General features: G+C 41.9%; 1 protein-coding gene across 1 annotated transcript; it reads right to left on the bottom strand.

Annotated features, from left to right (window-relative positions):
* Positions 1-12,492: 12,492 nt before the first annotated feature.
* On the bottom strand, positions 12,493-14,486 carry Htr1a (5-hydroxytryptamine receptor 1A). The gene has a single exon (XM_031360095.1). The coding sequence runs from the start codon at positions 13,762-13,764 to the stop codon at positions 12,493-12,495; it is 1,272 nt and encodes a 423-aa protein (XP_031215955.1). The 5' UTR covers positions 13,765-14,486.
* Between the last annotated feature and the right edge of the window lie 2,508 nt (positions 14,487-16,994).

Genomic DNA, 16,994 nt, shown 5'->3' with positions numbered 1-16,994 from the left:
CCTGGTTTTCTCTATTTTAGAATCACTGTGGTGGTTAATATTAACTACTAACCAGACATGGTCTAGAATCCACACATGAGACAAGTGTTTGTGAGAGATTACGTAGACTAGGTTGACAAAGTGTGAAGACACACTTTAATGGTAGGTGGTACTGTTCATGGGTGAAATCCCAGACTGAATGCAAAGAAGGAAGTGAGCTGAATGCTTTGCTTCCTGTCTGTGGATACAATGTGACCAACTGGCTCACAGTATCTCCTTACCTTGATGCACTTCCCAAGTTGTGAGGCAAAATAAAAGTTTTTGTAAGTTTTTGTAGAGTTCAGTGGATCCCTAGAACACAAGCTGGGCATGACAACTTGGTCCTGTAACAACAGTGTTAGAGGACAGAGACAGACAGGTCCTGAAGCCCAATGGCCAACTACCTAGCCAACTCAATGTACCTCAATTTCAGTGAGATCCTATCTCAAAATCAAAAATAACTAAAAGAAAAGAAAAGAAAGATAGGGCTAGTGAGATGGCTCAGTAGTTAAGAGCACTGACTGCTATCGTGAAGGTCCTGAGTTCAAATCCTAGCAACCACATGGTGGCTTACAACCATCCATAATGATATCTGACACCCTCTTCTGGTGTATCTGAAGACAGCAACAGTGTACTTATATATAATAATAAATAAATCTTTTTAAAAAAATAAAGATAGATATTCATCAAGGAAAGTAGAAATCAACCTGTGGTCTTATCATTCACACATGCATGCATATACTCACTATTCGTGTGTGTGTGTGTGTGTGTGTGTGTGTGTGTGTGTGTGTGTGTCTGTGTCCTCACCAACATGTGCTTGTTTGTGAGAACATGGTCTAGAATCCACACAAGACAAGTGTTTGTAAGAGATTACGTAGACTAGGTTGACTATGTAGAGTAGTTGAAAGATCCACTGAACTTTCTCAAGTTGTGAGGCAAAATAAAAGTTTTTATCATAGCAACATCAAATAACTAATATCACCACCCACTGAGCTGTCTGCTCATCTGCTTTCCTGTGTCAGTGGTTGGTTATCAGGCTTCATTCTGGCCCACATGCAACTGTGGCCAAGCACATGCTTATGACTCCTCCGACAACCTAAACATGTTTGGGGATGGAAAACAGCTATTAGACTATATGAGTCTACAAATAATTCAACTGTTTCTAAAAGATTTCTTCCATTGATACTGTGATCAGTTTTTGCTAGTCACTTTGAAGGTATTGTGCTAAATAAATTTCTAAAGAAAGAAAAAAACATTTCAGGAAACTCGTTTCATCCCCTAACTTTTCTTATTTTCTAATCTTTCTCTCAGATTTCTGCTCAGACATCACCGAGTTCATTCCTACACACTCAGCTATCCTGTGCACATGTGGCCTATATTCCCTGCTACTTTGTCACCGTGACCATGATAGGATGTCTGCAATCATCAACACGAATGAGTTTGAGAAAATACATATGAAGCCTCGCTGGCTCTCCATTATATTGTCAGTGACAGACAACTGGCAGAAGTTCACCAAGTGTGTTGAGAAAAAACTTCTTATGGATAAAATGTGACATGTGCCCAGGCTCGGATGTTTGTGTACCTAGTTCCCAACTAGGGATGCTGTTTGAGGAGGTTGTGCAACTGTTAGTAGGTGAGGTTTTGCTGAAAAAAAAGTGAGTACTACAGCTGGCTCTGAATCTCTATAGTCCATCTCTGCTTTCTGTCCTGTTTTTTTGGTTTCTGACCCACTAAGAAGTGAGCAAACAGTTTCATGTTCCCATTGCCATGGATGAATTTGTCCCTTAGTCATACTTGACCTACAATGCTGAACTTATATTCCCTCTGTGTGTGATCCAAAAATAAATCCTTCTTCTCTTAAGTTGCTTCTTGTCAGATATTTAGCCACAATGATGACAAAAGAAACTAAAACAACTCCCTGCTCCACTCTGTAAATGTTTAATTTATTTTGTTTGTGACAATGTGTTGTATGTGGTACATGTGCTTGTTTGTGAAGACACACACACACACACACACACACACACACATACACACACACACACACACACACACACACACACACGAGTAATGAGTATATGCATGCATGTGTGAATGATGAGACCACAGGTTGATTTCTACTTTCCTTGATGAATATCCATCTCTATTTTCTTTTCTTTTAGTTATTTATGTTTTTGAGATAGAATCTCACTGAAATTGAGGTACACTGAGTTGGCTATGTGGTTGGCCAATGAGCTTCAGGACCTGTCTGTCTCTGCCCTCTCCCACTGCTGTTACAGGAGCAAGTTGTCATGCTAAGCTTGTGTTCTAGGGACCCACTGAACTCCGGTCCCCAGGGCTTGTGCAGCAGACTAACCAACTGGACCAACTGAACATTCTCTGTAGCTTCTATGATAAATTTCAAGAAACATTTGTAGATGCACAAGGTACACGCTTTTTCAAAGGCCAGTAAATTTGGCTAGAAAACATTTAAATATAAATGTGCATAAGTATAAGTATATACAGCTGTATTTCATTGACAATCATTAAATTCCTTAATCATTAAAGCAGAAGGTACTATATTAATAATCTCCAAGTTAGAATGTAAAGTTACTTTTTCCAGACAAAAGATAGCATCAGTTCAGTAAGACTCAATTTTGGAAGAATGAGACAGTAGAAATCCAATTCCAGATCCACTGAATATTATTAGTACCTTTATTCCAGATTAATGCTACTATTATCAAGCATCAGTGTCTTCATTTCTCACTAAATTTCTGTCCTGACTAGTACATTCTGTCATAAAGTCATTGTTTGACATCTACAAGAGGAGATATGATTTGAAATTTGCTGAGAAAAAAACCATAGAAACCTGATATTCCTTGTTATATTTCAGTCTGCTCCATTAGCAGAATTCTCGGCCTCATTTGAGATGTACTTCCCATATATGTAAATTAATGTAAATTTTAGGTTAACATAAGCTAATTTAATTTTGTATCAATGAAGAAATGATGAACAGGAGATGAAAATTTAATTAAAATGATGATATGATACTCAATGTTAATAAAACGATGAAATTATTCTTCTGGGATTTTCCTTTTTCCAAAGTGACAGGAGACAAAGAAAAAGGATAGCACAGAATGTTCTGTACTGGGTGCTATCAGCCTGCTTTTCTCTGAGGAACATAAAAAGTCACCCTCTTAGTTCTGCTTCTTCAGTCAGCCGGAGAGCTGCGATCACTAACCAGCCATGGAACAGGGTAATCACTAAAGCTGCCCCATGTAATTTTCCATCCGTAAAAAGGTATGCGCATTTAAAAACTCATCCATTTATACATTGCAGTAATAACACAGGAATTATGAAAGATTCTAAGCATGAAAGCTTCTTGAAAAAACTAAAAAGCACAGAAACTAAGAGGAAGCTATGGCATCCGTATCCTGAAAGTCTTCCTGCGTGTATGCGTTATTTCCTTGCTGGCTATAAAAGAATCTCAAAGCTTTGCTTGGAAACATGAGAAAGTGGCCACATTCCTATTTCCATAGACAGTTTTCAAAATGTAAGCCCTGTTGATGCTTTTAAGAAGGTAGTTCTTTGTCTTAGATGCTGTCTCAGCAGCATGTACTCATTGAGTCCCAGTAGCTCATCTCCAATGGTAACAATGAAAACTCCAGACACTGACCTATAGCTTACTTATAACGTGTGAACATGAAAACTATCTTGTAAAGAATGCACCAAGCTGTATAAAGGTATATCTAAGTATATCAAATTATAAGTCATGATAATTAGTTGACCTAGTGATGCCATTATCAGCAATCTTGATGTTATCCAAGTGTTATTAAAAAGGGAAGAATCATATTAAAACAAACATCATATAAACAGACAACAAAACATCCATCAAGACAGTGGCATAATTTCAGAAATTCATACCAATATAAGATTTCAAATAGCATATTATCAAGATCTAAATGCAAGCTAAGAAGCAAATCAATTGTATCAATTCAACATTAATATTTTCTCTGATTTGCTAAAGTAAGAATTCAAAGTGTCAGCTGAAGAAATAAGTGCCTGCTAAAAGGTGTTCATTTAACAATGACCCCAACTCAATAACATATGAATTATAGTTTCCAAAGTTCCCAAGACTTAAAGAACGATGGCATGGGTTGAATCAATTTTGATAGTCTCTTATAGTTATTGAGAACTCAGGTGGCTGATTGCTCCCAGAGTCCATGAAGCATTCATATTTCTTTGAAGACTCCCCTTCCAAGGACATTGGAGATATTTCAGAACACATTTCCCATCAACCTCTACAGCTATGTAGAAACTGTGGAAGTGAGTCTTGGTGTGTCTTCTTTGCTCTTTGTTTCCTTCCATTTCCAAGCCATCTCACTTACCTCTCTCTCTTTTCAAGTATGGAACCACCTTAAACACAGCAGAACTATCGATTGCCAATACATAAAAATACGTTGGAATTGGCTTAAGGAATGCTCTGAAAGCCTAAGCAATAGCACAGAGCTACAGATAAGGTGGCAGAGTCTGAAATGGCAACTGGTACTGAAGTTTTTACTGACTCTATATTTCTCCTTCTCTGCCACTGCCATATGAGTAAATCAGAAAATAAAGAAGTTCACTGATTATTCATACTGTTCCTGCCTGAAAATGTACAAACCTCCAAATTCAAATGTTGACATTCAATCACCAATGTGATGCTGTTGGAATGGTGGCCGTTGAGAAGATGAGCAGATTATGAAGACAAACCATCTTGAACAAGATTAATTCTCTTACACAGTGGGGCCCCAAAGAGTAACCTCTTCCCTTCTTCTGAATGAGATTATAGCACAAGAGCTCTATTTACAAGGCAGAAAAACAAGCACCTAGCAGACATCAAACTTGTTGGTACCATGCAGTTCATCGCGGTTAGACCTGTGAGAAATGAATTTGTTATTCATAAACTACTTACTTCATTTAGCAATTTTTATTTTTATTTATTTTTTTATTTTATTCTATTTTATTTTTTTATATTTTGCTGCTCATGGAGACCAAGATCATTAGGAATAACCTGTGACAGGTTTATTGGTAAGAGGACCTGAACAAACTGGGTTGTTCTGCTTCAGTGTGCCTAAGTTGATAGATTCAACATCTTATCTTCATATGTTCTTTACAACACAGTGCCAAACATGGTATTTTAGAGTTACTATTCCTGAAAGGTTTTGTCCCTTGGAATTGTGCCTCCTTCAAAAAATGACTAACATATTCTACTGTTAAGAGTTACAATAGTCAGGGAATCGATCCAACCACTGTTCTGGGTGGTAGCATGCCTTAAGTACTCATCCAAACAGCAGATTGTTCAAAGCTGTGACAGCAATCAATTCCTTTTCCAGCAGGCTCTTGCCATCTGGGCTAGTTCTGTTCACAGTGGACAAAGCCTTTTCACAATCACAGATGAAGCTACAAAAGGTAATCCAAATAGAAGCAATGACCTCCAACTCTCTCCGTGTGAAAACCTCATCAGAATCTTCATTCCCTCATGTTTCTCCTCCATAGACACCAATTCCTGACAGGGTTGGTTTTTAATTACTTTTTAATGCTCGTGCCTGTCTTCCAATCTTCCTTCTAGCCTTTTGATGCAGGTCTTTGTTACTTCAAACCCGTACCACTGAAATCATCTCCAAATATAACATTGTGCTTTCTGGACTTGGTATTTAGTGTCTCTGTGTATGCTCTTTAGCATTGTTCTTTAAAACTATCTGCTACTGCTTGTGGTAGCTTGAATGAGAAATGTCCCGAATAGATGCGCATAGCTGAACACTTGCTTCCCAGTTGGTAGCAGTGATTGAGGGATGCTGGGTCCCTGCTGGAGGAAGGGCATTGCCATGGCTGGGCTTTGAGATTATTCAGGTTCACTTTGCTGCCAGTCTGTTCTCTCTGCTTTGTGTTTGCAGAAGAGATATGATTTCTCAGCTTCCTATCCTTGCCACCATGCCCATCACTTGCCACTATTATTCCCACCATGATAGACTTCTATCCTTCCAGAACCACCAACCAAATATCATTGCTCTACTTCTAAAATGACCTATTTGCCATTTCTAAAAGGATTTAAATGGTATGTTATATGTGGAGGAAAAAACACCTGACAAAATTTAATTAATTAACTAAATTATATAATTAAAACCATTTTATAAGTGCAAATTATTTTGTCATGCCTCGACCTCATAGTCACCTTTTCTGCCCTTTCTCTGCTTACAGCATTCCCCTCCTACTCATCAGGCCCCATTTTACTTTCTTTGACTTCAGATTCATCCTCTCCCTCTGTCATCATGAGCCCATCAGATTGCAGAACATGACGATTTTTTCTGCCTCATTGTCAAAGACCTTTGTATGCATAAACTACCATGATAGCTAATCAAGGTCAAACAACCCATTAGAAAATGTCTTCCCACTATGAACATAGTGGAACATGTGCTCCAGTGGCATGGTGGGACACCTTTTGGGTATATCCCCAAGAGTGGTATTGCTGGGTCTTCAGGTAGATCTATTTCCAATTTTCTGAGGAACCTCCAGGTATGTACTCACTAATAAGTGGATATTAGCCAAAAGAAAAAGTACCAAATACCCAAGATACAACCCACAGAACTCAAAAAGGTCAACAAGCTGAAGGGCCCAAGTGAGAAGAAAGCAACCACAAGGGGGGTAGGGAGAGACCTGGGATGGAAAGCGGATAGGGGTGGTGGAGAGGGGAACATGATTTGGTATTGGGTGGAGGGAAAGAATTGAAATCCCTGAGGGCCAGCAGAAAGAATGGAAACATGCAATCTCGGGAGATAGGAGGTTGGGGGGACTCTCCAGAATGTATCAGAGACCTGGGAGATGAGACAGTCTCAGGACTCAAAGAAAGGGACCTTATGAAATGCCCTATACTGAGGAGAGGGAACTTGTAGAGCCCACCTCCAGCAGAAAGGCTGGGCATCAAGTGAAGGATGGGGTTGCCACCCCACAGTCAAAACTCTGCCCCATAATTGTTCCCGTCTGAAAGAACTGTAGGGATGGAAATGGAGAGGAGCCTGAGGAAAAGAAGGTCCAGCAAAGGCCCAAAGTGAGATCCAGCTCAAGGGGAGGTCCCAAGGCCTGACACTATTACTGAGGCTATGGAGCACTCACAAAAAGGGACCTATCATGACTGCCCTCCAAAAGACCCAACAAGCAGCTGAAAAAGTCACCTGCAGATATTTGCACCCAACCAATGGACAGAAGCAGCTGACCCATGTGGTTGAATTAGGGGAAAGGCTGGAAAAAGTTGAGGAGAAGGGCGACCCTGTAGAAGGACCAGCAGTATCAATTAACCTGGACCTCCAAGATCTCTCAGACACTGGACCACCAACCAGGCAGCATAGCTGATATAAGGCCCCCAACACATATACAACAGAAGACTGCCAGGTCTGGTTTTAGTCAGAGAAGATGCATCTAACCCTCAAGAAACTGGAGGCTCAAGGAAGTTTAGAGGTCTGGTGGGGTGGGTGTGAGGGGATGGGCACATCCTCATAGAAACGGGGAGGGGAGGAGGTAAGGGATGTGGAATAGTCGGATGGTGGACTGGGAGGGGGATAAAATCTGCAATTTAAGATAAAAAAATCATTGGAACAATGGAAAACATTAAGATCTAAAGAACAACTTCATTTGTCTATGTTTGCTCCAAAATAAAAGCCTTTTCCAATTTAAAAACAGAAGAAAAAATGTCATCCCAAGTGCCTGTTTAGAGTCCAGTCTGTCACCTTTTAAAGGACACCTAACTGTTCATCCCCTCTTCCATCTACCCAGAATTCAATCCTAGATAGACACTTCTGTCCATTCTTCCAGGTCATCCCAGCCCATGATGACTTTTGTGCTCTGAACAACTTCAGACTTCTCTGGTTCACCTTGTTTAGGGGGCACATTTATCCCCCACCTCTACCCCAAGTGGAAAGTTAGTCACAGCAGCCTATTTGTGCATTGCCAACCAGGTTGAATTTTCTTCATTGGAATAATAGCTTGTACTATTTTGTAATTTTATATTATCAAACAGGAGCTGATATGTGGGCAGTGTCAGTGGGTCTCTTGAGTTTTTCTAGTCACTAGTAACAATAATGTCTTTGAGCTGTAGAACTGTTCTCTACAGATTTTCCTGTGTAGGGGAAGACCCATAGAAACACAAACCTGTTGTCTCTATGGGAAAAGAAGAGAGAATGAGAGCAAGGAAGCAGGCTCCTCCAGCTCCGAGGACAAATGTGCAGAATGTGGCACTGTACACATTGATGTCAATTTTTCACATGAGAAAATCCAAACAAAGCTTGGCAGTAGTGCTGTACCCCTTTAATCCCAGAGGCAGGCAGATCTCTGTGAGTTTGAGGCCAGCATGGTCTACAGAATGAGTTCCAGGAAGCCAGGGCTATATAGACAAATCCTGTCTTGAGAAGCATTTTAAAAAAAAAAAAAAGCAAGCAAATAAAAAGTTCTCCAAAATGTTTTCATGTTTCAAGTCCTCCAGCACACACACACACACACACACACACACACACATCATATATCATATATAATCTTCACCCTGGGACAGGCTGCATGAACCTTCTGAGGGTTTTTCTGCTGTGATCATAGTAGCCCTGACTTGTTTACCCTTGAGGTTAACTGAGATTTAACTGCAGCTATCATTCTGACACTAGAAAATTTTAAGACTAACTGATACAACAGAAACAAGAAATATCCTGATGATTTGAGTAGGGAGATAAAGAACACATGCAGATTCATATGTTAAGTCTTACTCCTGGAAACCCACTCTCAAATGAGACCCAGTGAGAAAAGATAATGTCCCCTCCTTTTTGCTTTAAGCAACAACCCCATAACAATGAGCAGCTCCTTTGGAGACCAGTGGTTCAGTGGCTCCTGTCCTCTGGATATTGTAAGGGATACAGAGCTGCTCTGAAAAAGAGAAGCCTCACTGCTTTCCTTCCTGGTCATTCCCCTGTGCTGGCCATGTTTCTGAGACAGATGCCAAAAACTTATTGAAGGAGCTAGTCATGTAAAATGCACAGTGTCATGTCAAAACCATGAAATAAAATATTATTTATAGACTAAAATTTAAGAAAGGGAGGAAGGAATAGTGAAGGAAGGAGGGAAGGGAAGGAGGGAGAAGGAGGGAAGGAGGGAGGGAGGAACGGAAGAAGGTAATGGTGAAAGAGAAATCATTAGTCTAGGAGTTGTGAGTTAAAACTTAATATTTCTCTTAAGTGTTAAATCCCTTCCTTGAGCAGGATATGGTTGCCCACGCCTTTAATCTCAGCACACAGGAACAGAGTAAGAAGAGCTCTTCAGAGTCAGTTTGAGGGCAGGGGCGAGGGGAGCAATAGACAGAGAGTTCAGAAGTTAAAAGCGCTGACTGCTCTTCCAGAGGACCTGGGTTCAATTCCCAGCAACCACATGGCAGCTCACAACTCCTATATCATCGCACAGACATACATATGCAAGCAAGACATCCATGTACCTAAAATAAAAAAGAAATTATATAAAGGTCAGCTTGGTTTACATAGAAAGTTCCAAGCAAGTAAGGGCTACATAATTAGACAAAATTGTGTTCAAAGGAAAAAAAAAGCAATTCCCTATCCTAAATTGTGAGATCAGTCCTATTTTTCACCTTTATTTTTGTGTTAATACAACTAGCACAAATAGAGAGTCTGATTAAATAAAAAATACATGTAGGTAACAGGTCTTAGTTTATTACAGCATCGCCATTATTGAAGTCCTTTATTATCACAAGGAAAGTGAAGGCCAATTTTGATGCATTAATATTTTATCGTAATACAAGTATTTTAAAATAAAACAAGCATCAGGGGTTCTTTAGAGCTGTGCAGCATGTTGCACTCATTTCTCTGATTGCTCTATTACTTGGCAATTATATTCCAGTTGGGTGCCCCCTTTCCAGTCTTGTTTAAAGTCTCTTTCTCAAAGTAGCAGGAGCAATGCCGCTCCCCCATCATAATCAAACATTCCTAATTGGAAAAAAAAAATACAAAGAAGTGGAAGTTAGAAGTGTTGGTTTCCAGTGTAACATCTGAAATTTAGGCATTGATTTATTTCAAGTAAATCATCTGTTCTAAAAATAGTGAACATACAGAAAAAAATCGTTTGGTCATATAATTCTACTTCATTTTCATGATAGATAGATAGATAGATAGATAGATAGATAGATAGATAGATAGATAGATAGATAGATAAAGCAAGTTAAATTTACAAACAAGTACTGTTTGTACTGGAGAAGCCCAGACCAGTATCTCTTCTCGACAGAGCCCCCATCATCCTCTCGGATGTAGACACCCCCACAGGCTTACATTCTGAAATGGCTCTGTTGCAATGGGCTATAACACTTGTCCCCACTTTAGAGTAGAGAGCAAAAGAAACCAAATAGACGCTTTGTTCAGTTTAACAAATAAAACAATGGCTTCGTGTGGCAGGGCAGTCCTTTCACCCTGTTTATAAACACAAAGGGGAAATCTCACAGGCAACTTTGGCAATAAAAAAAAAAAGATGCAGCACGGGTTTTCAAAATAGCAGGTGCAGACACTGGAAAGATACAGCGGAAGGGGATGGGGAAGTGAAAAATCTCCCTATAATTGCTTGAAAAGGAAACCATTATTCAACAGAAAATTCAAAGTTCAGCTATAACGCAAAACCTTTTGATGCCCTCTCACGTAGCTAGAAATGTATATTCAAACGAAGCACCAAAATAATTTTCTTCTCTGGGGTGGGGGTGGGGCAGCAAAAATAACTGCAAGGAAAGAAAGCCTCGGTGGGGGGAGGGGAGAACTCTCTAAAAATCCGGAGGACACAAAACTGGTTTTACCCTCAGAATTCTGGGGCTAACTTGGCTGGAACAAATTAATCGTCTAGATTCTGAGACTCCACAGAGATCGCTTTTTCCTTTAGGTATGTCTTTGAGATCAAGATCCTAGGTAGGTAGTGGTGAGGTGTTGAGACCCTTGGCAAGGAGAGCCCAGAGTTCTGCTAAATTTGTGTGCGCACAAAATGTCCCAGAGAATAAATCCGGGCATCGTTAGGATATGCTAAACGAAGCTGTTCCTCGATCGAAAAGGGGAAGGGGTAGATTGAGAAAATTTGCATCCTATGCTTAAAATTACCCCGTTAGGTGCCCCCTCCCCACGGACACGCCACAGGAGCTGGAAGCACTTAGGAGCCTTTTTGCTCTTTGCCTTCTCTATGTGCCCCACACCCACACTTCCTTAGAAATTTCTAAGTCTCCACCCTCTTGCATAAACTCAAACTTCTCTACTAGCTCCTGGATGCTGTGAGAGGTGAGGTAAAGGAACCTGGATGCTGCAAACCCAAGGTGAGCTGCTGGTGTAGCGCGCTGCTAGACAAGAAACTGAGGGTGGGGCAAATCACTCCAGGCATCTGAGCACCCTCAGTGCGCCCTCCCTGGCCAGCAGTGGGCGCCTTCTGCAGTTCACACATGGCCTTGCCAGAACTTACAGAAAGGCCAACACACTGTAGGAATAAAACTCTTCCTTCCAAATAGTCTGATTGTCAATTTCTTTGGTGAGTGCTAACACCAGGACAGGAAACTACCCGCAGGCCTTCTTCACTCTTCCTCATGGGCCCGGCCTCATATTTATAAATCCACTCCAACAGACACCTTTGCCACTTGATTTTGAGTTTAAAAAAACAAAAATACAGAAAGTGGGTGTTGTGCACGGAGAAAAGGATCTTTTGCTATCCAGCAAGGCAAAGAATTCCAGCGCACCTATAACCCAAAGTAGTTCCAACTGTTTTTCCAGATGACTCCATGAGTGCATGAGACCAGAGTCAACAGTGTAGATTGATACCCAAAGGGAACAGATGTTTCTAGAGCAAGAGGGAGGGAGAGGCAGAGCAGTCTTGAACCTCAAAAGTTCCAGAAGTAGGGCAGAAGGTGGCAGTTCTAGTGGGGCGTGGCAGATGTCCATACAGTTTATATTTTCTGTTTGGGTTTTCTGCCTTGAATCACCGAGGTTTAAACTTCCATCGTGAGGAATTGGGATTTCGAATAGGGAGGAGGTTATTGCAACTATAAAAACTGATCTTAGGGCCAAAGACCAAGGCAATACCTTTTCACACAGACATTAGGGGTTCTCTAGGATTTCTGCAAAAAGCACTGTCCTCCTTAAAATGAGATATAAGAGAACAAGGTCTGAAAGCCGTGGACTAAGAAGCTGTGTGTTCTAGGAAAAGCAAGTTATCTTAGGTGTTGCTTCCGAGGCAGGGATACTGAGTGAATGGGAAGGGTCCTGTAAGCCCTACACTCTTCCTCCTCCTCTTCTTTCTCCATCACAACCACTACAACTACCACCATCACCACCACCACCACCACCACCACCACCATTATCATCATCATCATCATCACCACCACCATCACCATTATCATCATCATCATCATCATCATCATCATCATCATCATCATCATCATCATCATCATCATCATCATCATGGGCGGCAGAACTTGCACTTGATGATCTTCTTAAAAGCGTTTTGAAAGTCTTTGTTGAAATAAGCATAAATAACTGGGTTGAGCAGGGAGTTGGAGTAGCCTAGCCAGTTAATTATGGCACCCAACAACTCGGGCATGTGGCAACTGCTCTCACAGAAAGGCAGGACCAGGGCCACAATGAAAAACGGCAGCCAGCAGAGGATGAAGGTGCCCATGATGATGCCTAGGGTCTTCACTGTCTTCCTCTCACGGGCCAAGGCCATCTTGCGCTTTGCCTCAGCATTGCGCTCATTTTTTCTCTCCAAGCAGGTGGGGGCATAGGAAGTAGCTCCTGACTCGCTGGGCAGAGGAAGGTGCCCTTTGGAGTTGCCTACTCGGTGCACCTCGATCACCTCCAAGGTGGCATCGTCGTCACCCTGTCTCACCGCCCCATTAGCGCACGGAGTCCCCACCGCCCTGTTCTCAGCACTGCGCCTGCAGTCCCCACTACCTGGCTGTCCATTCAGGCTCTTCTTGGGGGGCGGGGCCGACGATGTTCCGAAGCTAGTGCCCTCTCCCTTCTTTTCCACCTTCTTGACAGTCTTGCGGATTCGGAAGCGCGCGGCTCTGAAGATGCGCCCGTAGAGGACCAGCATGAGCAACAGCGGGATATAGAAAGCGCCGAAAGTGGAGTAGATGGTGTAGCCGTGGTCCTTGCTGATTTTGCACTTGTTGGGATCCGAGCGGTCTTCCGGGGTGCGCCAACCCAACATGGGCGGGATGGAGATGAGAAAGCCAATGAGCCAAGTGAGCGAGATCAGCGCAGCGGCGCGCCGGGGCGTCCTCTTGTTCACGTAGTCTATAGGGTCGGTGATCGCCCAGTACCTGTCTAGCGCGATGGCACACAGGTGCAGGATGGACGAGGTGCAGCACAGCACATCCAGGGCGATAAACAGGTCGCATGTGACCTGGCCCAGTGTCCACTTGTTGAGCACCTGGTACAGAGCAGCCATGGGCAGCACTAACACTGACACCATGAGATCGGTGACCGCCAAGGAACCGATGAGATAGTTGGCCACATTCTGGAGGGAGCGCTCCAGGGCGATGGCAGCAACCACGCAGGCATTGCCAAGCACTGCGCAGAAAATGAGCATACCCAGCAACAGAGAGGTGACAACTTGGTAGCTGAAGGTCACGTCGGAGAGGCCAGTATCATTGCCGCCTGTCCCTGAGGGCTCCTGGGAAGTTGTGGTGTTGTTGTTGCCCTGGCCAAGATTGAACACATCCATGCCTGCCTGCACTCCCGCTGGAGTGGGGGAAGGGAGGGGAAAAGAATTGCAAGGGGATCTCCCTCGCCCCTCCCCCTAGGGTCTTCCTTCTTTTCTGGGGAGTTTCAGAGGAAGGGGATCCAGAGACTGGAGCTGGAAGTTCTTACTTGCTCTGGCGAAGGCATCTGAGAGGAGCACTCCCGGCGCTCTCTTGCTTGGCTCCCGCGGGTCCTGAGCACTCAGAGGCTCCAGCCAGGAAACTGTAGTTGAGCTGAAAGCAGCTTCCAAATCTCTGGGTGCTGGAGAGATGGCTACAATATCTGTCTCACACTGTCCATTTCACTTTGTCGCTGTCCAACTAGCCGAGGGAGCCGGACTCTCCGGAGGAGTAATAGTCTCAGAAGTCTCTGGATTCCTGAAACCCCATCTTCCCGGGTGACTCGGTGACCCTCATCTCCTAGTTCCTTCTCTCTGTCTCTCCTGCCTTCTCCAGTCTGTTTTTCTTTTCCCAGCCTCTTCTCCCGGCTTCCTCCTACTGGCCTTCCCTTCCAGTTCCCCTTTCCTCTCACCTTTCTTTCTTTAGTCCTGTGTGTTGCTCAGACAGCTAGTCTCCCTTCCTCCCACGCTAACCCCCACCGCCATCCAACACTTCCCCAGTTCCAAGTGCCTCCTTCTTCTGGGTCCCCGCCCTCCTCTCCCTGTCTGTCTTTACATTCCAGTCGACACCACACTCAGAACTCACTTCATATATCTACTCCGATCTGCTAGTCAGACCAATGTTCTAACAGATTAAACCCCGCCTCCTACATAGCAAACTAGAGGGAAATAAAAAAAAAAGAGAAAAGAAAAAAATAAATGAAAAGAAAGAGAAAGAAAGATATATTTCCCCACCATACATTCCCTTTATTTCTGCCATCTTCTTAAATAGAGCCAGGTTCACAGTGTGGCTATAGGGAATGAGGAAAAACCTCCAGAGACTCTGAAGTGTGGGAAGCCAGGCAGCCCACCTTCTAAATTCTGCCCTCTAAATTATCAGGTAGAGAGTGTGGATCTTAGCTTCCTAAAAAACAGACTCATTTAACATATTAACCTATCCTAAGGCACTGGTTCCTATGACCTTTTTGCATTATCTTTGGGGGTTGGGGGTATTATAAAGGACAGGAGCTGAAAACAGTCGAATCTCAAAGAAAACATTAAAAATTCAAGTACGTGTGTATTCTAATCAAACACACACACACACACACACACACACACACACACACACACACTTCAGTCACCACTACTCCATAATAATGATATTAACATTTCCCATAAAATTGTAGCAAATAATTTCTTGGAAAGAAATGTTTGTCTATGTATTGTCTAAGAACACAGACCTCTTTTTCTCTGGACTTTGGACGTATGCCTCTCTCACTAGAGTCTACAAACCTCCAGGGAACTTGGTGGCATCCCTTGTCTCCAGCGACGGCAAGTCTCTTTGAAATTGGGTTCAGCACTCGGGACAGCTCTGTGCATTAAGGGCTTGCTTATGCCGCCACCTTCTGGCAAGTGCTTCAGAGCACCATCTAGAAATGTTTGTCTTAAATTAAGCCTGTATTAAGGAAACCCAAAGATACTCATGCTCAATCGATGGATCATGACCTAATCGGTGAACTTCTGCCTCCAAAAATATTTACATTACGATTCGCAACAGTAACAAAACTACGGTTATGAAGTAGCAACAAGAATAATTTTACGGTTGGCGGGCTGAGGGAGGGGGGCACCACAATAAGAGGAACTCTGCTGAAGGATCACAACATTAGGAAGGCTATAATACCATAAAATAAATAAAATCCACTAAATGTCACACACTTCAGTCCACACACTTCAACCATTTCTTTTCTCTTTCTTTTCTTTCTCTTGGGTTTTTATACCAAACCTGATATATGTTCTAGCTCCCTTTGAAAGCTTATGACATCTATCATTCACAAATTCTATAGGAAAAATAGCAGACAACACTTTCAATTATTTATGTTGTGGTGCCCCAGCTTGTGCTATAGAATCCACATGTTTTACTAGGGGAGGGCAGTATTACCTTTTCCATAAAGAAATGACTTAATACTGAAAATTAGAGACATCTAGAAGTTTGTTTTAAGCTACCTTTATTTTTGAAAAAAAAAATCAATCCCAATTAAACACAAAGAATGGCATTTCTAATTAATCAGAATAAAAACAGCACACAAAAAGATCTACTTAGAGATTCTGATTACGTACTTGAAGTGAAGAAGCCATGATGCAATTCTCAGAGCAGCCAATTCTAGATAACAGGCAAGGGTTCAGGACAAATTACAATTGTCTTACTTGTGTACAGTAATCCTGAATTGTGTTCAAATCTGAACTTTGAATGTCATAGTTTTGAAATCTTAAAACCAAAGAAAAGAGTAATCACTAAAGCGTCAAAGACAGTCCAGCTGGGCAGACATATACAGTCCAGGGCCTGTCCCTAAGGTGGCATGACGTGGGCACAGTCCCCACCCCATCATTCAGGATACGCAATCACTAAGTCATCTGTGACAATTCATAATACCGGAAAAAGCAGCCTACACAGCAAGATAGAAATGTGTTTAAAGGCATGTGTACATGTAAACTGTTCTGGTAAAATCTTTCACAAAACAGACTTTAAATGTTTATTAAAATACAGTTGCAACTGTAGAAATTATAATGGACAGTTAACGTCTAAATTTTCCAAGAACAAAACTTTAAAAATGTAGCCAAGACTATAGAGTAAAATAAGAAACATTTGTATTCAAAAAGAAAATATGTACATATCTAGAACCAACTTGAATATGAATGTGTCAGACTTAGCATATACAAATATGTAAGTCACAAATCAGGAAATATGTCAGTCAACAACTGTTCTTTGTGTACTGGATCCTAATTGAGTTAATAGCTAATGACCTTATTTTTCCTTTTCAATAAAATTAAAAGGCTTTGAGTCTGGAGTTTATAAAGTCTGGGATTTGATTTTATATCTTAATATGATAGACTGTAACATGGCAGAGTGTGCCATGTTAAATTCAGGTTTAGGAAACTCCCAAGTAGTTCATATTCAGCCTCAAATTGTACATGATACAAATTGAAATGTACATATAATGTACATGATATATCAAACATTTTCTTTCTTAAAATGTAGATTTGTAAATACTTTTCTGGATTTCTGGATGCTAGGAAGAATACATGGAGTGCTATGGTTCTGCAGCTTTTAGGTACCT

The sequence above is a fragment of the Mastomys coucha genome, unplaced genomic scaffold, assembly GCF_008632895.1.
Source record: "Mastomys coucha isolate ucsf_1 unplaced genomic scaffold, UCSF_Mcou_1 pScaffold8, whole genome shotgun sequence".
In the NCBI taxonomy this organism is placed as follows: Eukaryota; Metazoa; Chordata; class Mammalia; order Rodentia; family Muridae; genus Mastomys; species Mastomys coucha.
This window is presented reverse-complemented; position numbering and strand designations above follow the sequence as displayed.

Bases quoted from the DNA above. Each gene is read 5' to 3' on its own strand.
- Htr1a (XM_031360095.1), bottom strand. From the start codon at position 13,764: ATGGATGTGTTCAATCTTGGCCAGGGCAACAACAACACCACAACTTCC.